The sequence below is a fragment of the Thunnus thynnus genome, chromosome 12 (assembly GCF_963924715.1).
Source record: "Thunnus thynnus chromosome 12, fThuThy2.1, whole genome shotgun sequence".
Classification (NCBI taxonomy): Eukaryota; Metazoa; Chordata; class Actinopteri; order Scombriformes; family Scombridae; genus Thunnus; species Thunnus thynnus.
Genome location: NC_089528.1, coordinates 31842542 through 31862207, shown reverse-complemented (window position 1 = coordinate 31862207; position 19666 = coordinate 31842542). Strand labels below are relative to the sequence as shown.

The 19666-nt window shown below is 38.3% G+C and overlaps 1 protein-coding gene across 1 annotated transcript; it reads left to right on the top strand.

Annotated features, from left to right (window-relative positions):
* Positions 1-8766: 8766 nt before the first annotated feature.
* On the top strand, positions 8767-17937 carry LOC137194762 (uncharacterized). Its single transcript, XM_067606898.1, has 3 exons — positions 8767-8961; positions 13232-13344; positions 13830-17937. The coding sequence occupies exons 2-3, from the start codon at positions 13245-13247 to the stop codon at positions 16892-16894; spliced, it is 3165 nt and encodes a 1054-aa protein (XP_067462999.1). The 5' UTR covers positions 8767-8961; positions 13232-13244; the 3' UTR covers positions 16895-17937.
* The last annotated feature ends 1729 nt before the right edge of the window (positions 17938-19666 follow it).

Genomic DNA, 19666 nt, shown 5'->3' with positions numbered 1-19666 from the left:
ATTAAAATTGGTAAAAATACTAATTAAAGCTGTTTCACCTAAAAAAATCAGTGTTTCTCCGATGATGTTCAGTGAACACCGAACATCCGGTAGGCGCTGTTAGCTGAGCTGCTGCCAACATTTCCTCTGTTTATTTTTCTTATAACTTAAGATCCAGACATTTGGCAGGTTTCTACTAAATAGTTACATATTATAGCTTTTAGAAATATAAATGTGCAGAATGGAAGAAGCTACTTCACCACTGAAATGTTCCAAATAGCAGAGAGAGCGGTAGAAGAAAAGAAACAACAAATCCTGAAAAAGAAAGAAGACCAAATGTAAAACTAGTTCTTAATCTGACAGTATCACATATATATTGTGCATGAAGCTATATACGTAGCTATATATGATATGTATGATATGATGTTTTTATGGATTGACTCTCAGTTTTATGCCTGTATGATTATATTGATTGTTGAAGATTGATTAAGGACAAAGAGTTGTGATACATTTTCTCCAGTTTTTCTTTTCCTCTTATATTGATTGCAGCTTTATTAATGACGCACTAAGAGCCACCACTGCACAGCAGTTCCCACAGATTGGTAAAAAACTTAAAACATTTGCAGAATTTTGCACCAAATTAAAATTAAAGCTGGAAATTCCAAGAAAATTTGGCAAAGAAACTTCCATCAATCAGGGGAGGAGGGGAAGAGGAGGCTGTGCTTGCAGAGATCCTGAAGAAGAGACATTCTTCTCCTTTCAACAACACAAGCCTGAATGAGTGGATGGACTGTAAAGAGAAGGAAATCTCCATCTTGAAATTTTTCAAAAAAATCATGAACAACACCAAGATTGTCCCATCTCAATATATGCTTGATGAGGAAATTCTCAGTGCAGAGCAAGCTGTGTGTTTTGTTTTTACCTCATTGGGAAGTGCTGAACCGTATCTCTCAGCTTCCTTAAACTACTTAAAAGAAACATCCAAACCAGGCGACCCTCAAGTTCCACATTGTTATGACATAGAGAGGGAACAATGGTACGCCTCACCAGAAGTATCAGATGCAATGAGGAACAAAGTAAAGCTGTTCAGTGATTTTGCAGAGGCCAACAAGGAGAAGAAGAACATAAAGTTCCTGACAGTAGGTTTAACAAATGAGACACAGAAAGGTTCAAGCATTTACCTTTATAAAGACGTCCTTTCTGTCACTCAGAACTTTGAGCCGCCTTCAAAACCTGAAACAGTGACAGCAGGTGATGTAACCCACAACAGTGTGACACTGAAAATTTGTCCACCAAGATTTGGAGCAGAGAACATCAGCTCCTACTCTGTAGAGTACTGTGTCAGTGGAGAGGATGGATGGCAACAAAAACCAGCACCAAAGGATGAAGAAGTCACAGTGAGCGGTCTGACTCCTAACACAGAGTACATGTTCAGATGCAGAGCAGTGACCTCAGTAGGTGTTGGGCCAGCTGATGAAGTCAGCGGTCTCATTAAAACCTTACCTTGCAGCCCTCCTGGAGAACCTCAAGTTGAAACAAACTCAAATGAGATATCAGTTAGCTGGGAGAAACCTGCAGAGATTGGACAAGATGCCCACATTTTGAACTACATCATGGAATACGCCCAAACAGACAAAGGGGTGAAAGATGAAGATCTCCAGTGGAACCAAATGGTGTCAAGAGCTGAAAAGGGGATAATTTCAGGGCTTGAGTCAGAGACAGAATATGCTGTCAGGATCAGATGTGACTGTGGTGGAGCAGGCAGAAGCAAAGAAAGCATCACTGTGAAAGGCACAACAAAATTTACGCGACTTGCAGAAACTCTCATGCGTACAAGTGAAAGCATAAATTCTGGATCCCCCTCACTTTACAAACTGCCTCTGAAAGAAGAAGATATGAACATAGATGGTTGCCGGAGGTACAACTTCGGCAAAGAAAGCAAGAGGCAAAATCGCACTACAGTGCTTTTTGGAGCGACCAGATCAGGAAAGTCCACTCTCATCAATGGAATGATCAACTGCGTTGTTGGAGTAGAGTGGAAGGACAATTTCAGATTTAAATTAATTGATGAGGATCAGTCCAAATCACAAGCTGAGAGACAGACCTCTGAAGTCACTGTGTACAAAATCAACCACCAAGACAGGTTTAAAACCCCCTTCTCTCTGACCGTTGTAGACACTCCAGGCTTTGGAGATACAAGTGACATAGAAAAAGACAAATATATCACAGAGCAGCTACATAATCTCTTCTGTGTCAGTGAAAGTGACGCTGTGTGTTTCGTAGTTCCAGCTGCAGTAACACGACTCACATCATCACAGTACTATATGTTTGATTCTGTGCTTTCAATCTTTGGCAAAGATGTGGCAGAAAACATCAGGGTTCTGGTGACATTCGCAGACGGCCAATGCCCACCAGTTCTAGAGGCAATCAATGCTTCAGGTGTCCCATGTCCTAAAACAAAAGATGGGCTGCCAGCTCACTTCAAATTCAATAATTCATTATTATTTGCAGACAACAAATCATCCGCGGCAAACAGCATGGATGAAGATGATGAAGATGGAGGCTTTGATCAGATGTGTTGGAACATGGGGACAAAAAGCATGAAGAGGTTTTTTGTTGCTCTGAATGTCATAGACACCAAAAGCTTGACAATGACAAAGGAGGTCCTCAGAGAAAGACAGCAGCTGGACAATTTGCTTGAAAATTTGCAGAAGCAGGTTAAATTTATAGTAGGCAAGTTTGAGGAGATAAAAGAGACGACTAAAAAACTGAAAGCGCATGGGCGAAAGATCAGTAGAAATGACAATTTTGAGTTTGAGGTCACCATCACAAAGTTTGTTCAAGAAGTTATTTCTGGTACTGGACTTAACTCCACTAATTGTCAGCAGTGCCACCATTCCTGTCGTTATCCCTGTATCTGTCAAGTATCCAATGATGCAGATAAAAGACGCTGTTTTGTAATGGGATCAGATGGATACTGTACTGAGTGTCCAAACAAATGTTACTTGAATGTACATGTTAATGAGAAGTTCAGATGGGACTCTAAGGAGGTAGAAGAAGAACAAAGAGTGAAAGAGCTTAAAGAAAAGAAAGAAGTACCTAAAAGATTCAGAGGAAAAGGATACTCAGACTTTGGGTGAGGGCTGAAAAGGATCATGTGCAGGTGGAGTTGAAGAGACTGATAAACAACTCTGAAAATTGGTCAAACAGACACAAAGAGATAGCATTGAAGCCAAATCCTCTCTCCTCTCAAGAGTGCATTGACATGCTTATTGAGGCAGAGGAATCTGAGGCCAAACCAGGATGAAACCAAAAGAGTTTGGCTACTGGTTTGCATGACAGGCATCAAAAAGTTACTTTAAACACAATGGCAAAATTTTTTGGATTAGAGTAATCATCATCATCAAATAATAATTAACCCTATAACACCATTTGTATCATATTTGATACATGAGTTTCAGAGACCTCTATATCATCAACAAGATCAACAATTACCTGAAAGAGGTATTGTTTACAATCAGGCTCATGTTAGCTGCCCTCTAGTGGATTATCAGAGCAATGCAGGAAGTAGAGGTCCCTTATTTACCAAATTCAAGATGGCTGCCTCTGAGCTGCAGCTCACATGACTTACCAAGCTACTAATTTTTCTATTTTTTTTTTTAGTTAAATTCTAAGATTAACATTTGCTGGATTGAATATCATGTTGAAAATGTATGAATCAAATATGATAAAGTGTGTATTTCAGGTAATATGTATTTAAATCCCTAAATCATCATCATTGTTCAATCACCTTCTTGCTCTGACATGTTCTGTAACATTAAATTGTAAATGATTTAAACTAGTTCTTAATCTGACAGCATCACCTATATATTGTACATGAAGCTATATATGTAGCTATATATGATATGAACTCATGAATGATGTTTTTATAGATTGACTCTCAGTTTTATACTTGTTTGCTTATATTGATTGTTAAAGATTGTTTAAGGACAAAGAGTTGTGATACATTTTCTTCAGTTTTTCTTTTCCTCTTATATTGATTGCAGCTTTATTATGTATGAAGTGTTTTATCTGTTTGTCACGTTTTAGTCGTGTCAGGACTGCAGGTGCAAGTTAACTACTGAGCTAACCCCGACACATTTACATTGACTTAACATTGTTAAAATGTCAATTTTCACACTGACTAAGACTGTATGTGTTTTCTTTTTTTGCTGCATCATTATATTAAATAGAGAAAATTTAGATGTCTTGTTCATTGTTTTAAACTTATTTCCCTGAAATTTAACCTGACAGTTTGGAAACAGCACAACAACTGAGGAGATGAAACAGTTCATATAAATTTAAAGCAGACTTTCTATATTTTTTTCCTCTGTACATTTCATTAACTTTGTTTTCTTTGTGGTTAACAAGCTTAATTACAATTTGTTATCATGTAACGTGTGCATGTCTTTATGTGTGGACGGCTAAATGTTTTGTGAAGCAATAAATGTGCTGCATAAAAAAGTTGTACTCCCTTGTTAAACTTTATTTCTACATCACTAACATAACAGCAGAGCAGAGCTGCAGAAGTGTTTTATAGAAATGAGTCAAGACAAGAAAACTAAATGTGTCAGTGAAAGAGGTAAAAATATAAAATTGTCAAATTAAATATTTGACACAGCGAAGGCTGAAAGTGATGAGATGTCAGTTTTCTTCAGAGGTTTTCATGGACTATTCTTAAGGAAACATTTTGTCTTGTTTTCTCCAGACTCAGATGTTTCAGATGGATGTCAGTCCAGTACATAGACAGGTCCAGGACGCGTTTAGCTTAGCTTAGCACAAACACTGCAAGCAGGGGGAAACTGCTAGCCTAGCTCCATTAAAATCCACCTTCCAGCAACTCCAGAGTCTGATCTACATGCTGCATGTTGTGTATTGAATAGGTGTAGAAATAGAAACATGATTAAAGCTGCAAGCAGCGTTGAACGGGCCCTTGTACCCTTGCGCACATTGGGGTGTGGCTCAGTCGAAAGACCTCTGTCACAGGCATGTAGATGTTTTCACACCTGGGCTGACAGGTCTGACTTTACAAACATGTAAAGTTTGGTGCAGACTGGAGCATTTACAATAAAGTTATAGCAACTTCCTCTGCCATGGCGAAACATCTAATCTCAACGGTGTGAGGATGAGAATTTTCTGCAGGGTGAGACATGTCTGTCTTGCTCACACCTGTGTCATCAAAATTATGCAAGTTTTGGGCCCATTCATTTGAATTTCAATTAGTAAATTGAAAACTCTTGATGAGATTGTGTGTAAAACAAATTAATTTCCTAATTTTCATCAAGTCTATTTTTAGAAAAGTAAAGACTTTTAACCCACATGACCTGGTCAAAGTTTGATTGAAATATGTACTGTCAGGTGTGTAGAGACAATAAGTAACTGCAGCTGGACACAGAAAAATACTCATATATTTGAATGGAGAGTGTGAGCAAACTAATAAAGGAAAAACTGCAGTACAGAGCTACAAATTTTAGTTTTGATGGTATTTTTCTGCAGCACTTTATCACTAAACTGTCACCCTCACTCAATTTTTTCCCTTCCCCTCATAGGTCATCCCCACTACTAAATTATACATATAAGACCTATAATTATTGTAAAATAAATGATAATAACACTAAACTTCATACAAAGCTTGTATATAATGTACTGTATGTATATAGGCCTTTCTGCTGTATCCTACAAAAATGAGCTGCATTCAACTCCCACACCAGTGGCGGCTGGTGACTCAAAAAATTGGGGAGGACAGGAGGAAAACCAACATACTGCATCAAACTATATCATTGTCCCCCACCGGATGAAATTGGAGGGATGGGGGGCAATTTTATATGCCAATAAAACAATTTGCTTTTAAAAACAAAAGCCATTTCTCAACATTTTCTCAAATTTTTCACCAGACCTGATGTGTGTGCAAAACTTGATGAGTTTTTGAGCATGTTTAGGGGTCAAATTTAGGTGTGATGTCCTGTAATAATAAAGAAAGAAAGAAAGAAATAAACAGTTTGGTTCTTCAACTAAGAACTAGTAGTCTCGCCTGGTGAATGCCAGGTGAAGAGGAGAAGCTGAACAGGCAAGTTGAAAAAGATTATCAGGGCCTTTGGTGGAGATACACAAAAACATAAATATACATCTATATAGAACACACACACAAAACATTGGTACATTACAAGAATGTCATCCTAAAAGAGCAGGTTTGTAATTGTTTTTTAAATGCTGACACAGATGTGGACAGTCTGATCTCTACAGGAAGTTAACTCCAGAGTTTGGGGGTCCTGACAGTAAAAACCTGATCCTCTCTGGTCACAAAACTGGACCTGGGATCAGAGAAGTAACTGGTTAGATAATCTAAGACCACGTTCAGGCTCAGAGGATGTTAAGAGGTGTGAAGAACTTCCACATTCACACAGAGGACCTTCATCTGTCCACCGTGATGAACACAAACATCTCTGCTTTCACTGGCAGTGGAAATGAGCAAAGGAGCAGGAAGGAAACACCTGCAGGCTGCATCCTCTGAAAGAGCTGCAGCTTCAAAATGAAGTACACCTGTCGAGGCAGGTAGGTCGTGAGGGCCAACGAGGAGAGGAGCAGCAGGTATGTCAGGTAGAGGAGCACAGAGAGGACACCTGGTGGACAGGTGAGGAACAGCCGCATCAGAAAAAACACAAAGCCAGTGGTAGGCAAGTAGTGGCCTGTGGGCGAATCTGGCCCTCCAACAAAAATATTTGGCCTCATAACAAAAGCTGAAGTTTCCCTTTCATAGATACATTGGATCTTTTACATGACTCTTCATAAATCTACAGTAGATAATGATGTAAACACAACGCTCATGTAAATCCCAATAAATATGACCTCATAACATCTTATAAACTAAACAGATAAACAACAATAACAGGTAAATAACATCATTTGGTGGATCTGAACAGATTTGTATCAATAACAGCACTTTGAAGTCATGAAGCGACCCACGTTTTATTGTGTGAATAAGTTATCAATTACATTTCTATTCTCGTAGTGTAACACAGAGGATGTGTTCATGGTTATGAGTCAATTTTGCCAGATGAGTATTTACATAAGTTACTCTGACTGTTAGCCCTCGCTTACTGATGGAAAATATGACAAATGTCCTAAGACACGACCCTAAAACTATTTTATAAACCAATTTTATTTTTGAATGAATTAAAAGAAATAAAGAAACAAAACATATTAACAACATATTAGGATGTTTTCACTGTGTCTGTACAACATCGTCTCCCCGAGTAAGCAGAGCTGAGAAAAACTGGCCCATTGTTGAACCTGCTGACCTCTGACATAAACTGTGTCTCAATTCAATTTTTAGGGTGATTTCACTCCTTTTTTTTTCCTGTTTTCACAAATGAAGTGGTTAATCTAGTCCAGAATTGATAGGTCTGAGTATAGTAGTTTTTGTTCTGGACCTGGTCTATTGTGGTCTGGATGGGAAAAAAGTGGTGAAATCGCCCTTTTTTCAGTTTTCACAAATAGAATAAAGGTTTCACAAATCTGAAAGTGAGTTTAAACAGCATTAAGGCTTTTGCTATGATGTTTAATAGTTGTTCACATGTGTAAGTGGTGCAAAGATGGAGAATCAGCCACTAAATATTATTAATATTTCCTTTGACTTTCTCCGAGGGCCAATTTGTTGCACAGCCAACAGTTAATATAATCATCCTCAACAATCAACACTCAAACAATTCACACAAAAAACATAGAATTACATAACATTATTCAAAAGGCCAACAGCAGCAGGGACAAATGAGTTCTTAAATCTTTTGGTCCTGCATCTGGACAGATTATATCTGCGACCAGAAACCTGAACTCACTGAACAAGGAGAGACTGGTCCTTCTTTGTGGCTCTGACTTTGTTCACTTGGGAGAGGTCATTTAGATTTGTACCTGCAATTTTACCACAAATTCTAACAATTCCTTCTAACCTTTTCCTGCTTTTCAAGGTAAGTGACCCAAACCTGCAAATAAAAGAGAAAGTTAGGACAGATTCAATAAAACAAGAATAAAACATTCTCTTAAAGGTGGTGTCAACATTAAAACTTCTGAGCTTCTGATAACATTAAATGCATTGATGGGCCTTTGCACAAACAACATTGGTATTTAGTTCAAAGGTTAACTTATTATAAGTTACTGTCCCCTGATACTTGTACTGTTGAACAGCTTCAACAGTCTGGTCATAAAGAACAGAGAGAGGTTGCCTCCTAAAGTCACTTATCATTTCCTTTGTTTTAGACACATTTATATCCAAGAAGGAGCGTTTGCACCACCATTCATCCACCACTGGACGAAGGTTAGTTTAATCATTACTGAGCAGGGACACAATGACTGAATCATCAAAAACAAGTAAAAGTGGTAGGAGGACACACCCCTGGCACAACGCCATTGACTTTCACCTAATCAGAAGTTTATTTCAGGGTAATAAAGGTCAGACCATTTCTAAGAAATCAGGTCGTTTCTTCCTTCTTTTAATGATTATAGATCAGGTGGAGTTTGTCCCTCAGAGAGAATATAAAGATAGAAACCACAGAACTCTCTCAGAGCATCATAAACCTTTCTGCAGTAAGTTCACTGATTCTGTTTTGTTGTTTTTCCAGATTAGTGCTGCAGGACCTCTAAACTCATCCAGGTCAACATGATCTTAGTAAAGTGAAAGAAAAATGAGGAGAGAACTTAAACATGATCAGCACTTGTGTTATTGATGAGTTCTGATCAAGATATTTATGACTGTCTGTGTGAGCTCTGTGGCTACAGATGTTTAAGAGATAAAGAGAGTTTCTTGCTGTCAACAGAACTTTCTCTTTCCTGCTGCTGTTGTAACTGAACTGATGATGTGAATCTTCATTGTTGGGACGATGCTGTACAGCTGCAGAAACACAAAGAACAACTTCAACCTGCATGAAACTCAAACCAAACATCAAACAGGTAAAATCTCCTGCAAATTATTATGAACACTTGTCGCTGCTTAGTTTTATAACAAAGTTTATTAAATGATTTAAGAAATGTGAAAGAGTGATGCATGATGAAGCACAGTGTACAACAGATTAGATCCATTCAATAAGGATACAGGCAGGTATGTGACCGCTGAGGCTTCTGCATTGTGTTGGTTAGTAATAAACATGCTGTAACATCAGGACCTGTTGTTAGGAACAAACGTATGCACAATAAAGATGAGAAATAATATGATGGATCAGGATATTGTCAGTCTGAGACTCTGGGAGGCTCTACAGGCTACCAAAAGTATTTTAATAAGTATATTCAACATTTTAAACTAAAAGAGCTCCTGCTCCATGTTATTTTAATGTTTTATGCTGTTTCTTGGGTATTTTATCTTTCTTCTTTTCTTTTTACATGTGCACTGTAGAGTCCTTAATACTTTTGTCTCAGCGGTGTCTTGTTATAAAGGACGACAGGACAGACAGATGCAAATATTAACATTCATATATGGGAATAATAAATTGTCTTATTATTTTACTTCTTCTTGTAAATACTGAAACTTTGCAATTAAGCTCATAAACATTAATTTATGCATATTAATAATCAATGTAACTATATGCAACAACTTCCAAGAGAGCAGCAAACCCACTGAGGATCAAACTATAGAAACAAACATGAAATAAAAAGCAACAGAAGAAATAAAAACTGTGTCACATCATTCAGTCAAAGATCAAAGTCCTGCAGACGCTTGCAATCATCTGCCTCTAAATAACTAATAAAATAAACAGAACATCAAACTACTAAACAGCAGTGGAAGAAGTATTCAGATCCTGTACTGAAGTAACAGTAATAATACATCAATGTACAAATACTCCATTACAAGTAAAAGTCCTGCATGAAACATCCTACTCCAGTAAAAGTACATAAGTATTATGAGCTTGATGTAGTTAAAGTATTACAGTAAAAGTACATAAGTATTATGAGCTTGATGTAGTTAAAGTATTGCAGTAAAAGTACATAAGTATTATGAGCTTGATGTAGTTAAAGTATTACAGTAAAAGTACATAAGTATTATGAGCTTGATGTAGTTAAAGTATTGCAGTAAAAGTACATAAGTATTATGAGCTTGATGTAGTTAAAGTATTGCCGTAAAAGTACATAAGTATTATGAGCTTGATGTAGTTAAAGTATTGCAGTAAAAGTACATAAGTATTATGAGCTTGATGTAGTTAAAGTATTGCAGTAAAAGTAGTGGTTTGGTCCCTCTGACTGATATATTATTATATATGACATCATTAGATTATTAATAGTGAAGCATCAGTGTTAGAGCAGCATGTTACCGTTGTAGCTGCTGGAGGTGGAGCTAGTTTACACTACTTTATATACAGTTAGCTAGTTTAGTCCAGTGGTTCCCAACCTAAGGGTCGGGCCCCTCCAAAGGGTCAGCAGATAAATCTGAGGGGTCGTGAGATGATTAATGGGAGAGGAAAGAAGAAAAAACAAAGTTCTGATACACAATTTGTACACACACACACACACACAGGTGAAGTAAAAGATAAAGTTTTACTTGAGTTGTTTGTTACTTAAAGAGCAATACAAGCTTCGCGAGTAAAAAGCCAATAAGAGTAATTAATTAAACCACCTGTTCAACAAGCAGAAACATGTATGACCAACTTCGCTGAAAACTTTCTCCAGCATATGAGATATTCATGGCTTTAATGTTTGTGGTGAATGAAACTCAAGACGCAGTTTCAGCTGTCTGAGGTTCATTAAGAGCTACTTGTGTTCGATAAGGCCAAACTATCCAACCTCCCTTTACTGTGTGCTGAGCGGGACATAAACAGTGACAAAGACAGTGGTTGGCAGGTTTGCCACCATGAAGGAGAAGAAGATGAAGTTTTAAAAAGGGAGCACTTCACTATGAGCCTGTTTTACTAATGTTATTTTGTGATTATTATTTTTTATGGTGCACAGTGTGATCACTCACAAACATGTGAAGGATTACTTCAGACCATAGTGCTCACATATCTGTTTCACTTCTTCATGCTGATGTCTGACTGTGTGTTGAAGCACTTTTTTAATTAAGAAATAGTGCAAACTTGTGTTGCATCATTACAAATTCATTGATATATATTCATTTCATTCAATGTATGATTATATTCTGAATACTTTCTTATTGAATTATTAACATTTTTATTCATCCACCACATGGTTTGACAATCTTTCTGATGACAAAATGTGCTTCAATCATAAAACACAGAATTCAAAAAATGTAATATGGAAAACAGGGAATTTGGGAGAAAATATATGTTAAGAATATGATAAAAAACTAGATTTCAAGTAGCTGAAGTCAAACTTTTGACTGGTAGAATAATGTTCAGTACTTGGTGATCTGTAAGTTATTAAATGTTAATGTTCTACAATGTTTAATCATCTCAGATAACTGTTTCATGTCTCTAATTCATGTTGTTTCTGTTCCCCCGTTTTAAAAAGTCAGCACAGAAAGCAAAATAAGACGTTTACATGACTGCATCCAGCCAGCCAAGCCTTTCTGCTGTACCAGTTAGAAACCTTTAAAGACAGACAGTTAGTTTCTCCACCAACATTCTCTTTTCTGATGGATTTTAGAGGAGAGATTTTATTGAATCAGGTGACTGAAGATCTGAGTTTTGCAGTGTTTGTCATCATCAATAACAGCAAGACTCTACTGCTGGTTGATTCTGCTTGGGGCAATTGAAGAATCACCCTTTTTGACGCTAACTTCAGAGCTAACCCCCAGGCTGTAGCATTTATCAACTGACATGCTGTAGTCTGTACTGTAAAACAGACGAGAGAAAAAGAGAGAGAGAGGGAGCGTAGCGGTTATGTTCCGGAGGACAAATAAACACGCCCACACCCTCACGCACCTCCGCTTGACCCTGCGGCTGAACGCTGCACCACCTGATTTGGTCTGAATACGGTCTTACTATTAACCTTTTCCTCTGCTCTGCTCACATTTGTTATGGAATTTTCCATCTTTAGGGGTTACAAATTGGATTACATTGGGTCAAGCCTGGGCCTTGAGGTCTCTGTAAATCTTAAGCAGGAAGGAGACATTCTCTCCTCTCTTTGAGACTCCAGCTGTCTGTGATGTTTTGGGGAAAGCAGAAACCTCACTGATAAAGGGTAAATCAGCACTGCCATGGTCACCAAGGTCAGAGGAGGCTTTCCTAGACAACACAGATGGGTGAATGTGCAGATTCTATTGACACAATCAGACATTCAAACCAGAATGTGCTGACAGTGACCTGAAGTTCCATGCAACGTAACCTGAACTAACAGTGACTCACGTTGTGAAACAGTGCTAGTCAGAGGCTCCCAAATGCTATCGATTTCCAAATGAATGAATATTTGGCATTATTTTTGGCATTTAAAAAAATATTTTTTGGCCTGGCGGGGGTTCTCGCTGCACAACTATAGGGGAAACACTGATGCTGAATATCTTTGGGTTTCAGACTGTTTGTTGGACAAAACAAGACATTTGATGATGTCACCTCGTTCCTTAGTAACTTTCCACCACTGCTGGTGTAAATGTCATTAGTTTTGTGGGTAATTGGCCATAAACCAAAGTATTGGAGACATTGAAAATTTTTTAACCAGATGATGGCACTAGATGAAAAGTCAGAGGATCAAAGTTATTACAGTTCATCCTGAGGGGAACATGAATGCGTGAAACTAATTTCTTGACAACCCATCCAACAGTTGTTGAGATATTTCACAGAATAAGTGAAAACTTGGTGCTAGAGGAAAAGTCACGGGATTCAGGATCATCCTCTGGGGAACACGGACTTCTGCACAAAATTTCATTGCAAGTAATTTAATAGTATTTGAGATATTAGATGCAGAACATTTTATCTGCTCAACATGAGCACAAATGCAGGAACGTAAAGGCACAAGGAACACAAAACGTGACGGGCAGCTAGTCTGGATTTCAGTTTACACACATTGAGCTGATTACATTTTCTCTGTTTTCTGCAACAAACAGCTTCCCTCCATTTTCTTACTGTGTTATTACTGACCCATTTAGGAAGCCTACCTACCTAAGTCCTAAGACCCTCTGTATTCATGATATCTCACAGAATATTGATCCTATTAGTGTATGTCTATGCTTATTATTTTATTTAGTGTTGATAGATTCTGCAGTACCTCTGTGTTGCAGCCGCATTACAAGGTGACAGACAACAGGGAGAACTAACAAGCTGTTGTCAATTTTTTCCAGTTCACACTGAGTAATGGACACCGACGCCACGAGGACGATGGAGGTGGCGGCGCTCGGCCGGCCTTTCAGCCTCGGGATGCTGTATGACTGCCGCAATGACTCACTCATCCCTGGTAAGAATTCACATGTAGAAATACTTAATGCATCACAACTAGACAACAACCAAAACATTCTGAACATTGAAATTGAACATCGGAAGAAATTTGTCAGGTGTGTGATCTGTGAAAAATAGAAAATGAGGATCTTTTGTCTTTTGTTTAGTGTCATGAAGAATACAAGTGAGTTGTTGGATATGAGAGACTCACATCATCTGAGATGGTTGTTTGAAAAAGAGACCTTTAAATCATCGACTTATTTAGTGAATCCATGGGAGTTCAGGAATAAAACCTTGTATAAGTAAGGTGTAAGGCTCGAACAATTATTGTTGCTTTTTATTATTAGATCACCTGGACTGATTTGTGATCAGCAGTGACCAGTTCTCTGTTGTACGTCTGTTAAAGGTGTCTTATAATCCCATAAGGGATGGGACATGAAATGGCAGAACATTCATTCATTCATTAAAGGGAGCTGATCTTGATCTTTGTTTCTTCTTTTGCAGGCATGACATTGTGGGACCTTAAAGATCTGAGAAATGATATACAAGAAAGACCACAGCACTGCAACGATTTTCAGATAGTTGCATCTGAATCAATTGCAGATAAATCTTCAGCATTAAATGTGGAAGCATCCCTGAAGGCAAGTTTCCTTGGTGGATTAGTAAAGGTTGGAGGATCTGCCAAATACCTGAATGATAGTAAAACATCCAAACATCAGGTCAGAGTAACACTGAAGTACCATGCAACCACAAAGGTGGAGCAACTGTCAATGAATCATCTTGGAAGAGAGAATGTGAAGCATCCGGATGTCTTTGATAAAGGAATAGCAACACATGTAGTCACAGCTATCCTTTATGGGGCACAAGCCTTCTTTGTCTTTGACCGTGAGGTGTCTGATGAAGAAAGTCATCAAGACATTCATGGCAACATGAAGGTGATGATCAAGAAAATCCCCACCATCACAGTAGGGGGGGAAGGTTCTGTCCAAATGGAAACCAAGGACATTGAAAGAGTGGAGAAGTTCTCCTGCAAATTCCATGGAGACTTTTTACTGAAGAAAACTCCAACATCCTTTCAGGATGCCATACAAGTCTACCAAAGCCTGCCACAATTACTGGGAACCAATGGAGAAAATGCTGTACCAATGAAGGTCTGGCTGATGCCACTTGTGAGTTTAGATCCATCTGCTGCTAAACTCGTCCGTCAGATAAGTATAAGTTTAGTGCAGAAATCCCAGAGTGTCCTGGAGGACTTCACTGAGCTGGAAATGAGGTGCAATGATGCAATGAGAACCACCACTGCACAGCAGTTCCCACAGATTGGTAAAAAACTTAAAACATTTGCAGAATTTTGCTCCGAGTACAAACTGGAATTCCAACAAACTCTGGCAAAGAAACTTCCATCAATCAGAGGAGGAGGGGAAGAGGAGGCTGTGCTTGCAGAGATTCTGAAGAAGAGACATTCTTCTCCTTTCAACAACACAAGCCTGAACGAGTGGATGCAATGTAAAGAGAAGGAAATGCGCAGGTTAAAAATGTTCACCAACATGATGAAAAACACCATGATTGTCCCATCTGAAAATGTGCTTGATGAAGAAATTCTCTGTGCAGAACATGCTGTGTGTTTTGTTTTCACCTCACTGGGAAGTGCTGAACCGTATCTCTCAGCTTTATCAAACTACTTGGAAGAAACACCCAAACCAGACAAACCTCAAGGTCTACACTGTCATGATATAGAGAAGGAACAATGGTACGCCTCAAAAGAAGTATCAGATGCAATGAGGAACAAAGTAAAGCTATTTAGTGATTTTGCAGAGGCCAACAAGGAGAAGAAGAACATTAAGTTCCTGACAGTGGGTTTAACAAATGAGACACAGAGAGGTTCAAGCATCTACGTTTATGAGGATGGTTTTTCTGTCAGTGAGAACTTTGAGCCGCCTTCAAAGCCTGAAACAGTGACAGCAGGTGATGTAACCCACAACAGTGTGACACTGAAGATTTGTCCACCAAGATTTGGAGCAACGAACGTCACCTCCTACTCTGTAGAGTACTGTGTCAGTGGAGAGGATGGATGGCAACAAAAACCAGCACCAAAGGCTGAAGAAGTGACAGTGAGCGGTCTGACTCCTAACACAGAGTACATGTTCAGATGCAGAGCAGTGACCTCAGTAGGTGTTGGGCCAGCTGGTGAAGTCAGCGGTCTCATTAAAACCTTACCTTGCAGCCCTCCTGGAAAACCTCAAGTTGAAACAAACTCAAGTGAGATATCAGTTAGCTGGGAGAAACCTGCTGAGATTGGACAAGATGCCCACATTTTGAACTACATCATGGAGTATGCTCAAACAGACAAAGAGGTGAAAGATGAAGATCTTCAGTGGAACCAAATGGTGTCAAGAGCTGAAAAGGGGATAATTTCAGGTCTTCAGTCAGAGACAGAATATGCTGTCAGGGTCAGATGTGACTGTGGTGGAGCTGGCAGAAGCAAAGAAAGCATCACTTTGAGTGTCTGCACAACAAAATTTACGCGACTTGCAGAAATCATCAAACGTACAAGTGAAAGCATAAATTCTGGATCCCCCTCACTTTACAAACTGCCTCTGAAAGAAGAAGATATGAACATAGATGGTTGCCGGAGGTATAATTTCGGTAAAGAAAGCAAGAGGCAAAATCGCACAATTATGCTTTTTGGAGCGACGGGATCAGGAAAGTCCACTCTCATCAATGGAATGATCAACTACGTTGTTGGTGTAGAGTGGAAGGACAATTTCAGATTTAAATTAATTGATGAGGATCAGTCCAAATCACAAGCTGAGAGACAGACCTCTGAAGTCACTGTGTACAAAATCAACCACCAAGACGGGTTTAAAACCCCCTTCTCTCTGACCGTTGTAGACACTCCAGGCTTTGGAGATGCAAGAGGCATAGAGAGAGACAACGAGATCACAGAGCAGCTATGTAATCTCTTCTCTGCTGAGCTTGGTGTCAGTGAAATTGATGCTGTGTGTTTCGTAGTTCCAGCTGCGTTAACACGACTCACACCATCACAGTACTATATGTTTGATTCTGTGCTTTCAATCTTTGGCAAAGATGTGGCAGAAAACATCAGGGTTCTGGTGACATTTGCAGACAGCCAACGTCCACCAGTTCTAGAGGCAATCAATGCTTCAGGTGTCCCATGTCCTAAAACAAAAGACGGGCTGCCAGCTCACTTCAAATTCAATAACTCAGTGTTATTTGCAGACAACAAATCATCTGCAGCAAACGGCATGGAAGGAAATGACGAAGATGAAGGCTTTGATCAGATGTTTTGGAACATGGGGACACAAAGCATGAAGAGGTTTTTTGCTGCTCTGAATGTCATAGACACCAAAAGCTTGACAATGACAAAGGAGGTCCTCAGAGAAAGTGGAGACGTGACGAAACTGCTAGAGGCCTTATTTAAAATAGCGAATGAGCTAGATGGAAATGCTGAGCTTCAGTCATTAATCAATTCACATTCTAGACCTCAGTCTGTAAGAGAGAGGCTGTTCTGGATCGTGTCAGCTGCCCTTAGAGGATTAGGGAGATAGAGGTCCCTTATTTACTAAATTCAAGATGGCTGCCTCTGAGCTGCGGCTCACATGAATTACCAAGCTATTCATTTTTCCATTTTTTTATTTATTACTTATATTCCAAGATGAGCATTAACTGGATTGAAACAGCATACACAACATTGTGTAATTTATTTTGTCCTAATATCATGTTGAAAAGGTATGAATCAAATATGATACATTATGTATTTCAGGTAATATGTCATTAAATCCCAAATCATCATCATTATTTTGCATTTAATAATCTTTTTACCTTTTTATACACTGTTTTAACTATCTAATTAAGCCAATTAAAGATTAAAATGTCATCTTTTTAGAGTGGAGTTATGGGGATTTATGAATAGTTTTACTCTCTTGTATAGTATAGAGCAAGAACGTGTACTTTCCTCGTACTCACTGAAACACCAAGCTGGCTGTTTTAGATTCAAACAGTCTGGAGAACATCTCAGAAGAGCTCAGTTGTGGGTGAAAAAAATGCAGTTTTAGTCTGAACTGAGGGCTGAAATGGAGAGAAAAAGATGAGTTTACAAATGTACCCACCGCAGTGTGGACGTACTCTGATTCAATGATACATCTCACATATACACACACAACATCAGATGATCAATCAAAACTACACCTGCATTTTTCTCATGCTTCACATTTGAAATAGTAAATCACCTTCTTGCTTTGACATGTTCTGTAACATTAAATTGTTGATGATTTAAACTAGTTCTTAATCTGACAGTATCACATATATATTGTGCATGAAGCTATATATGTAACTATATATGATATGTACTCATGAATGATGTTTCTATAGATTGAGTTTTATTCCTGTTTGATTATATTGATTGTTGAAGATTGTTTAAGGACAAAGAGTTGTGATACATTTTCTCCAGTTTTTCTTTTCCTCTTATATTGATTGAAGCTTTATTATGTATGAAGTGTTTTATCTGTTTGTCACGTTTTAGTCGTGTCAGGACTGCAGGTGCAAATTAGCTATTGAGCTAACCCCGACACATTTACATTGACTTTACATTGTTAAAATGTCAATGTTTAAACTATCTCTATGTTTTTTTTTATATATATATCTGCACCATTATATTAAATAGAGAAAATTTAGATGTCTTGTTCATTATTTTAAACTGATTTCCCTGAAATTTAAACTGACAGTTTGAAAACAGCACAACAAATGAGGAGATTGAAGAGTTAATATAAATTTAAAGCAGCTCCTGAACATTTTATCAACTTTGTTTTCTTTGTGGTTTGTGATTATGACAAATGTCCTCAGATACAATCCTAAAACTGTTTTATAAATCAGTTTTTATTCTTGAATGAATTAAAAGAAATAAAGAAACAAAACATGTTCTGCGTCTGTATTATTATTATTATCATTGTTGAACCTGCTGACCTCTGACATAAACTGTGTTTTAATTTTAAAGGAGTACATTCAATTTTTATGGAGTTATTTGAACGTTTTCTTTACCTGATTTTGTTAGAACAACTATAAACCTTTTACACTGAAATGTGTTGAGTTTCAAAGTATGGTCCACAGTAGTAGATGAAAAAAATGTGTATTTTTTTAATTGTTCATTTTATCTTTAAATTTAAGAAAGACAGTGAAGCTTTGATTGACAGGTTAATACCAGTGTCACTATTGTCAGGAGAAGCCAGAAACCAGTGGACCAACCCGTCACATCCACAGCTGGTAACAGGCCAGATTACATTTAGTTTAAAAAGCCAACAGCTGATGGAATAAAACAGCTCATATGGCTGTTAGTGCCTCCTCTGTGGGCTGCTGGGAGTCCAGTAAGATGACCTGAGCTCTCTGTCCGGCTCTGACTTGATACATAAAATCATTTAAACTTACACCAGTCACTTTACAGACAGTCACAATTTTCCCTCGTAGGTTTTGGTTTCTCAGACTGAGAATACCGAACCAACAGATCATCACAAATGTTAGAACTGACTCAAGTATAAAAGTATAAAACACTTTTATCAGAAGATTTTGTACATTAAAACTTGGAAGCTTCCTGATGTTTTGTCCACTAGTTTTCATCAGAAACAAGTAGTGACCAACACTGACACATCATCAGCTTTTAAGTTGATATGTTGAACTTGTTAGCAAACAGTTGCTTATTTCCACATCCAGCAGTTACGGAGCAACATTATCATTCATGTGGAGTCGTGTTTCTGTCCATCTGGTGAATGTAAGTCCAATATTCACTCTCTTTTAGCTCTGTTTTTACTCTCTACCAACTCCTGAGGGAAATATCTGGCTCTTTAGCTGCTAAATGCTCCACTATGTTCAGCAGCTAGTCTACAGCTAACTGTGTCTGTTTGCTGTTTGGTGCTGAGCAGGTAGTGTACAGTGGCTTTTTACAGCTTTTTCTCTGAAAACAGCTGCCTGCTGCGGCCCAAAACGACGCTATGAGAGCGCTGAGAGTGAACCAAAACAGTAAAGTTGCAGCCGGACAGATAAACAATGAGCTGAAACTCATTATAAAGCTCCGTAAAGCCGAGAGGAGCTGCAGAGTCTCTGATAATTCTCTGTAGGTTCATCACTACGAGCCACGACCAACAAATTACACACTGACAGTGAATACAGTGCTGTTATAACAATGATTATATTTAAGAGAATAGTGAAGTAGAGGAATTATTTCAGGCATTCAAGGTTTTGGAAGTCCAGTTTATTTTCTTATAGTCTGTTAGGTCCACTGGTGCCAGATTGGGAGATTTTCCAGCCAGTTCAGTTAGTTTTTATTTGAC